The sequence below is a fragment of the Myotis brandtii genome, unplaced genomic scaffold (assembly GCF_000412655.1).
Source record: "Myotis brandtii unplaced genomic scaffold, ASM41265v1 scaffold510, whole genome shotgun sequence".
Taxonomy (NCBI): Eukaryota; Metazoa; Chordata; class Mammalia; order Chiroptera; family Vespertilionidae; genus Myotis; species Myotis brandtii.
In genome coordinates this window covers 1061481-1069672 of record NW_005369443.1, presented here as the reverse complement: position 1 = coordinate 1069672, position 8192 = coordinate 1061481, and the positions used below count along the sequence as shown (strand labels likewise).

At 55.7% G+C, this 8192-nt stretch overlaps 1 protein-coding gene across 1 annotated transcript in view; it reads right to left on the bottom strand.

The window, feature by feature from the left end:
- Positions 1-8192, bottom strand: part of CLIP2 (CAP-GLY domain containing linker protein 2) — a 51110-nt gene that overhangs the window by 16449 nt on the left and 26469 nt on the right. The window contains exons 8-10 of the mRNA XM_005877214.2: positions 7623-7683; positions 1661-1765; positions 1-101 (exon numbers count right to left, since the gene is read on the bottom strand). Of these exons, the coding sequence (XP_005877276.1) occupies positions 1-101; positions 1661-1765; positions 7623-7683 (267 nt within the window). The remainder of the gene's footprint in view (positions 102-1660; positions 1766-7622; positions 7684-8192) is intronic.

The window sequence follows — 8192 nt, the reverse complement described above, 5'->3', positions numbered from 1 at the left end:
GAGTGCAGCAGGCACTGCTGCAGCTCCTCGATCTCGCCCCGCCGCAGGTTCAGCTCCTCCTCCAGCTGCAGCACCCGCGACTTCTCGGCCACCGTGGTCAGCTACCGGGAGAGAGGGAGACGGTGAGCAGGCCGGCTGGAGAGCAAGGGGGATCCGCACGGGTGCGGGGGCTTCCTCACCATGCAAGGGCCCCAGTCCCCGTGGGGTAAGGTTATGAGAAGGGAAGGGCATCCCCTCCTACCCAAGTGCTGGCTTTTCTCATGGCCTTGCCCACCACACCTCCCAGAAAGAGCCCCCTGACTTGTACCCCAGCGATTCAGGGAGTCAACTGTCCCCACTGCACCAGGCATGGGACAAATTGGTGGTTAAAAACCCCACTTATTCGAGGTTATGGCTTTCTTTCAGTTTAAAGGGCAGAGGCGACAGGGAAGTTTGCAAGTCCCCCAGCTGGAATGGGTGGACTCAGGGGCTGTCTGCAGCGGGTGGCCAAAGAAGGGCCGGTCGAATGCCTAAAGCAGAACAAAATTAATGCTCCCAGACCTGCCTCCTGAGGGAAAACTCCGAGATCAGAGGTTCCACCCTCCGAGGTTCACCTTGATCATGTCAATGGTCACAGATTTGGAAACAAAAATATTTAAGCGTTTTAAATCCGTTACAAGCTTAAACATTTTTGTTTCTGAAGCTGACCTTTAGTTCAATGAACCTGTTTTTGTTTTTTTCAATCAGGTTGGGGTGCCTGGGTGTGGAGGGCTGCAGCCTGTCAACTGTGACTGGGTCAGTTTCTGCCAGTAGCCTCTGTGCACGCGCGTGTGTCCTGCACAAGCACACGGTCACCGGGCAACGCTTAGTGTGCAGAGCCCTCTGTGTCCCCCAGATGCCCCGCATGCACACACTCCCCGGTGCTGAGGCCAACATGCAGAGACTGACCGCTGCTCACCCACACCCCATGCTGTTTACGCCCAATCACTGCTCGCTGGCTGTGAGCGCCGTTGCCAGGAGAACGGTGGCTGCACTGTCCCCTGGGCGGGGCCAGCCGGCTGTTTGGATGTGTGTACCTGCACGGGGGCCAGTCCCGGGACATGCATGGGCTGTGGAGGGGCCAGCCAGGCCTGGAACTGGACTTGGAACCAGGCCCTGGGACTTGGGGGGAACCACCCCCAAACAGAGCTTTCCCTAACCTAGGAACACTCCCTCCTCCCCCAGCCCCAGGTCCTTCAGGGGGCCCCTCCTAGCACCATATTTAAGACCTTCCAGGCTAGAGAAACTGGATCTAAAGTCCCCCAACCTCCACCTTCCCAGCTGGGAGAAGGGAGGCATGGATAGGTTGTCTCGGTGACTGCCCGCAGAAGGCAGACCTGTCCCAAGAGACCCCTGATTTCTGAACCTGACCAAGCCTTGTCATGGCAATGCATGGGAGGGAGGGCGCGGAGGGTCTCACAGGACATTCCCGGCCAATGGGACCGGCTGGGGAGCAAAGTCCCAGAGAGCCAAGCCCCCTCCTCCCCAATAGGCATCTGTGTCACCACTTCCCTCCTAGAAAGGGCACAAAAGGGAAAAAAACAATGAGGACAGCAGCCAAGGACAGAGAAAATAATCGAACAGAGGAGCCCAGGGGCGCCAGGGGCAGGGCGCTGGCGGGCGGAGGCGGCAGGCGTGTTACCCTGTTGTCGGCTAATTCTCGGAGCAGGCGCTCGGCCTGCGCCTTCTCCAGCAGCAGGCTCTGCTCCAGCTCCCCAATGCGCGCGTGCTCCAGCTGTGTCTGGGTCTGGTCCACCCGTGGGTGGGAGGGAGGGGCAGGGCAGAGGGCACAGGGAAAGGAAGCCGGAGGAAGAGAGAGGGAAAGAGAGAGAGAGAGGCGGCGTCATCTACCATGAACAAGACAGGAAAACAGGTCGAGGAGAGGAGGTGGCTGAGGGAAAGAGAGGTCTGGTGAGGTGGGCCTGCCTCCTGCCCTCGTGTCCTGGCTGGGTTTCTTTAAGGGCACCCTGGGGCCCTTCTGTCACCTCCAGGTGGCCCTCCCCTTTGCAGCTCTGGGGAGGAGCGCCAGCCTTCTCCCCTTCCCCACGGGGACGCTGCGGGCTGCTTTTCAGGCCAGGCCCAGGTCCTGCACACAGGCCACCAGGAGGGATGGACAGTAAATGACCCCAGGATTCCTGGCCCTCAGGCCTGTGCTGAACATGGATGAACCAAATGAATGGAAGGTTTTCAAAACTATACCCACACCTTCACGGTTCTCCCAGCCTAGCCTCCCTGGTGGAGGCTGAGCTGTGCCTACCACTGCCCAGCCCCAAGCCCGGCCTGTGGTGGCCACCCGCCTCTCCCGCCCCCCAGGGCCCTGCAGAGACAGCCAGTCTCCCGAAAGCACAAGGGCATTTCTGTCCCAGCTTCACAACTCCCACTTCACACACTAACAAAGCCCGGCATTCTCCGGGCATCCGGGCTGGCATTTGGGTTCCCATAGCAGATCGGTGAGCACCCAGACTAGCATGGAGACCAGTTCACGGTAGGGAGAGGCATGGTCCTCCTTCCCCTCCCGCCTGTCCCCTCCTCGTCCAGGAGAAACAAGGTTAAAGCAAGTCCGTGGGGCGGTTCTGAAGAGGCAGGCTCAGCAACGTGGCACATATTTGTAAAAAGAATACACACCCAACACCGGCAAGGCTGAGGGCAGCAGGGTAAACTGGGACCTCCCGTCCCTGAAATACGTTTGCAATTCATCAAGAACTACAGACACGTTCATGTCCGTTGGCCTGTGACCTTATATATTTCTGAATTTTCCTGAAAGAACTAAAAAGGTTCCCTCTTTCTCTCTCAAGAGGGCAGCAGGCTGCAATGCTAACAAGCAGCTACGCTCCGTCTCTTCCAGAAAATCACAGGCTGATGATGGTGCCTCATCCCAGCCTCGCAGGCCATCTCCCTGCCCCCTTCTCCCCAATGGTGGGCACAGCAGCACTGCCCGAGACCCAGGCTAGACGGAGCATGACCATAAATGCCCTACTGGTGGCCCCACAGGCAAGGAAAAGCCCCGAGCCTTACAATTTAAGGGCAATTTCATTTGGTGTGTCCCCCTCCCCCCTCAAGAGGACTCTTCTCCATCACCTTCAGAACATCTAGCCTCCTGGTCCATGGACTGGGGTCTTTGTGGGGGCACAGGGGAGCTCAGTGGGACTGCTCTGGTGCTCAGTTAATTAAGGTAAATTCGATGTAGGAGTTTGAGGGGCAGCCTCAGAGGCTAGATTTTAGGTGGGGTGGACGGTTTGGCCTTCCATTCTGCTCCAGGGCACTGCCCAGGGCCTGTGGGGGGCCACCACACTCCTGTTTCAGACACTGTCAGGGCCCCTGGAGTTAATGTTCTGAAAGCCACCACCAAGGCCGTCCCCCCAGCCTGCGGGAGAGAGGTCACTGCAGGCAGAAAAAGCCTCGGGCTCAGAATCGCACTTCGGGCAGCGCAAGGTCCAGACTCAGGCCGCTGGACCCCAGGACTGGCGCCTTTCCCGGACCAGCTGGACTCAGGGGAGGCAGGGTTTCCGCCAGCAACGGGAGCAGTGACAGAGACTCCTGAGAGTCCTGTCCTGGAGCTCAGTCCAGCCTGAAGGACCTGCGGCTCATTTCCTTCTCCTCACATGGACCGTGTCACCCCACTCCAAAGCACACAGCCACGCCTGGCACATTTTTATTATTAATTAAATGGGGAAGGAGTTTCCCCAACTGCACAAGGGGCTCCTGAAGGTCATGGGCACATGTCACTCCTCTAGATGTCCCTTCAGGCCTCGCACCAAATCCTCCTCAACCAATAGCTGATTCTGTGTTCATAAAACTGGCTCTTTCTGTTACATGAAAATGAATAAAAACACCGAGGGGCTATTTAATTAACAAAAAATAACCTGAACCTTGGTGGCAGGGAGTGGCACAGGTTTCTATGATGCAACAGGGCAACACCCCTGTGGGGACCACAAAACACATCCCAGCCTGTGACCCGGGATTCCCTCCTGGAGAAGCACTGGCCATGCCCCTGCTCTGCTCTGGCTTCGGGGACATAAACGGAAAAAAGACAGACAGGGCCCCCACCCCCAAGGGGCTCACATTCTAGGGAGGGATGCAAACAATAAATGATCAGGGAAGATAACTTCAGGCTGTGGCTCGAAATAGGGACAGAGCACCAGGTGGCGGGCAAGTGGGATGGAGGTAAACGAGGAGGCTGCGAAAGCTCTCCAAGAGGCCTCCTTAAGGTGAGAGCTGCAGGGGAAGCAGGGACCCGCTGACCCAGGCAAGGGTGGAGGAGTGAGTGTTTCCGGCAGAGGAACCAGCACGTGCAGAAGCTCAGAGGCAGACAGAGCGTGGGGTGTTCCAGAAGCAGAGAGGAGCCCCTGTGCCTGGAGCAGAGGTGCTCGGCGGGGCGGGGTCCCCAGGGTCTTCCGGGCCATTCTCCAGAGCCTGGCTTTTATCTAGGGTGGTGGCACGATGTGTGAGCAGAAAACGGACAGGATCTGATTTACGTTTTTAAAAGATTTGGTCATATGATGTCTGCAGTTTGCTTCAAAATAACATGGGAGGAGGATAGGGGAGTGTGGCTGAAACGAGTGACTATGAGGTGAAAATCGTTGAATGTGTAAAAGAGGGTTCAAAATTTTCCAATGTTAAAAATTGAAAAGATATTTTTAAAAAGTCTACGTGGCTTCAGTGTGAAGAATAGACAGTTGAATAAGAGCAGAAACAGAGCAGCCAACTGGCTATGCAGCTGTCTGAGGCAGGGCTGCGGCTGACCCAGGAAGGTGGACGTGGGGATGAACATCATTTTGGTGGCAAGGTCAAAAGGATGTCAGATGAGAGATGAGGGAAAGAGAAGGTTCAAGGTGAATTTGAGCTGTGGGGCCTGAGCACCTGTGTGGATTGTGGGCCAGTTGTGAGATGAGAAAGGTAGCGGGGTGGTGTGAGGGGGAGACAGGAACAAACAGATCTGTTTGGGACATGTCACATGTGGGCTCCTGTACTGGACTGAATAGCATCCCCCCAAATTTCATACCCACCTGGCACCTCAGAACATGGCCTTGTTTGGAATAGGTTCTTTGCACATGTAATTAGTTAAGATGAGGTCAGACTAGATTAAGGTGGGCCTGAAATCCAATGACTGTCCTTGTAAGAAGGTCACATGAAGAGACACAGGAACACACAGGGAGGAAGGCCATGCGATGAGGGAGGCAGGGAGGCAGCTACAAGCAAAAGTCATCGGGGTTTCCAGCAACCCACCAGAGCTGGGGGGGAGGCATGGAGCATTTTCCCTGAGGCCTCCAAAAGGAATGACCCTGCCCACACCTTGATTTCAGACTTCTGGCCTCCAGAATTGTCAAAGAATAAATTAGTGTTGTTTTAAGCCACCGAGTTATAGTAATTTTTTTTATCTTACTGCAGCCCCAGGAAAGCGCTACAGGTGCCTGTCACCTACCTGTCCAGGTGGAGATGACCAGGTGGCACGGCAGTGCAGGGCTCAGGGAAGACCCGGGGAATCGTGGGCTTATTAAGGACATAATGTCACAGACTGGAAGCTCTCAGGGAGAGTGTAGACCAAGAGGCAAGTGAGCCCGGACTGAGCCCTTGGACAGGCCAACATCAGGGTCAGGAAGGAGGCTGGGAGGCTGGAATGAGGCACCTCCTGTGGTGGGGGAGTGAGGTCAGGAGGAGGACAAGCAGAGAGATGGGGTGATATAGCTGGAAGGTGTTATGAGTTTTATTTTTGACTTTTAAGATGAGTGGGGATGAATGGAACTTTGGGTCAATTTGCCTCCTGGTTACCATGAATATGGTCATAATAAAAACAGCAGCAACAGGACTCTACTGCCCTTGGACTGAATTAGCTGTCAGTCACTGTCTGTCCCACCCCCCTGCCTCTCCCAGCCAAGACCAATTGGATCTGGGATGGAAGGTGATCTAAAGTCAGATAGCTCATTGGCTATCCTGGGATCAATCAGATTCTCTTGAGAGGACAGCTAGTAGCTGGTGGATGCTGGAGCCTGAGTGGGGCCAGGAGGCTGGGTGGGTGGTGGGGAGAGGGAACAGACGTACCAAGGGACATGGAGACACGGTGAGAGAGACAGACAGACACGAAGCCTGACCACATGTCGTGAGAAGAAGGAAATCCCTGGGTGGGAGAGAACGAGCTTGGATCCTAATGCTGTTTCTTGTTCCAGTTCCCTGAACTGCCTGTGAGATTTCCCTGTAGGCTTTTCCCCGTTGACTGGAGTTGGCAGGAGGGGGTCTCTGTTCTTTTCACCTACAGGCACTTTTCCCAGAAGCCCACCCCAAGCCCTGCAGGAGGCAGCCATCCAGTGGGAAAGCCAGCCAAACAACCCCATGACCTGTCCCCTTGGCTAAGAGGGAAACATCCATGAGAACACCCTGACGCTGGCCTGGGGCTCCTATGCCATGCTGTGCCCTGACATCCATCCTTTAAGCTTGTGAAGGAAAACCTGCCCCAACAGGGGCAGCTGGCAGTGACCCTATGCAGATCATACATGTCCCTCCCCAACGGGAGTCATCTAGGGGACAGGACAACTATTCGCATGCTTTTGTGGTGCTTTGGAACTTATAAGGATGTTACTACGGCTCTTTTACAAAATCAGAAACTGCAAGTTCCAATCTGAGCTCAGAATGATCTAGTGCAGTGATTCCCAATGTGTAACCCTGCAGCATCACCTGGGAGCTCGTTAGAAATCTCAGGTTCCACCCAGACCAGCTGAATGAGGCTGGGGCCAACCAGCCTTCTGTATCTGAACAAGCCACCCAGGTGATGAATCCTCAAGTTTGAGAATCACTGACCTAGTTCGACCTCTTCATTTTACAGTAGAGCAAACTGAGGCTCGAGAAGGCAAGAGGCTGCCCAAGGCCAGTTGGGGCAGCTCGGCATGTGGGGAGGGACTGAACGCACTGTGGTATCTGCATGGTTTCGTGAGGAGGGCTGGGATGGGGAGGGTGGGGTGCGTTACTAATTGATGTGAACACCCCCGTCCCTCAGCTTAGAAAGGGTGGGCTGGATTGAAGAGTGCAAGGTCCACTGTGTCTAGACCACTTGCCCAGGCATTATAACAAGGAGGTGCTATAATGGCCGTCCTTTCCGGCTGAGCTCAGGAGTCAGGAGTCCTGGCCCCCGGTCCCAGGGGCTGCTGACTTGCTCTATTACTGGGTGAGTCCATTTGCCTTTCTGAGTCTGTTTTTCCATCTATAATTTCTGTGACTCAACAACAAGCTAATTTTAGCCAAAATTTTACGTGGAATCTAAGATGAACTAAGGGCCCAAGGGTCACCTTTAGGGCCATTACCCAACAAGGCAGGGACTGGGGAGTCCAGCCAATACGTCCTCAGGCCTGGATGCCTTGATGGCCAAGACAACAAGTCTGGCCCCTCAGGCTCCTGGAGCTGAGCCATTCCCACCTGTGACATCTGAGTCTCTCATGACCAACCCCTCCCCACTCTCCCAGAGTATGACCTTTGACCCTTCTTCATTTCTCCCTCAAAACCCCCATGGCCCTTCCGAGGGGGCCCGGAAATGCTGCCTGGACCGCATGGCCATTTGCCCCACAAGGGCTGGGCCTGGGGTGCGGAGCAAGCCAGGCGGTGCCTGTGACTGTTACCTCCAGGTCTCCCTTGGTGATGGACTCCTCCTCCACGCGGAACTGCAGGTCCTCCACCTTCCTGCGGGGGGAGAGGGAGCTGAGTGGGCTTTGCCCAGACAGGTGGGCTTCCCCAAGTCAACAGTGGCAGAGAGATGAGGCCACAGATGGCCCAGAGTCCGAGGTCAGACCACACAGAAGGTGCTGTCCCCATCTAGGGGACACCTGCCCAGAGCCACACGGCTGATGGGGCAGAACCTCCTGCAAACCTCCAGCCCTCCCAGCTTCCTGGCCTGTGCTCCACGCAGAGACCACCGACTTCTCTAAAATGGGAGTGCTCAATGCCACATCCTTCCTCCCAGGGTGGCTGTGGGAATAAATGAACACAGAGTGATGCTAGTGACCACTCTGTTTTCACCACTGCAGGGGACAGACACTGCCACACGGAATAGTGGAGGGTGGGGGGTACAGTGGGGGGAGGCAGGGAAGGAGGTAGGCTTTTCCCTGCTGACCCACACTCATTCACAGGCCTCAAAATTGGGGGCTACAGTCCCAATCCCCACTGCTCCCTGATGTGGAGGGCACCACCCT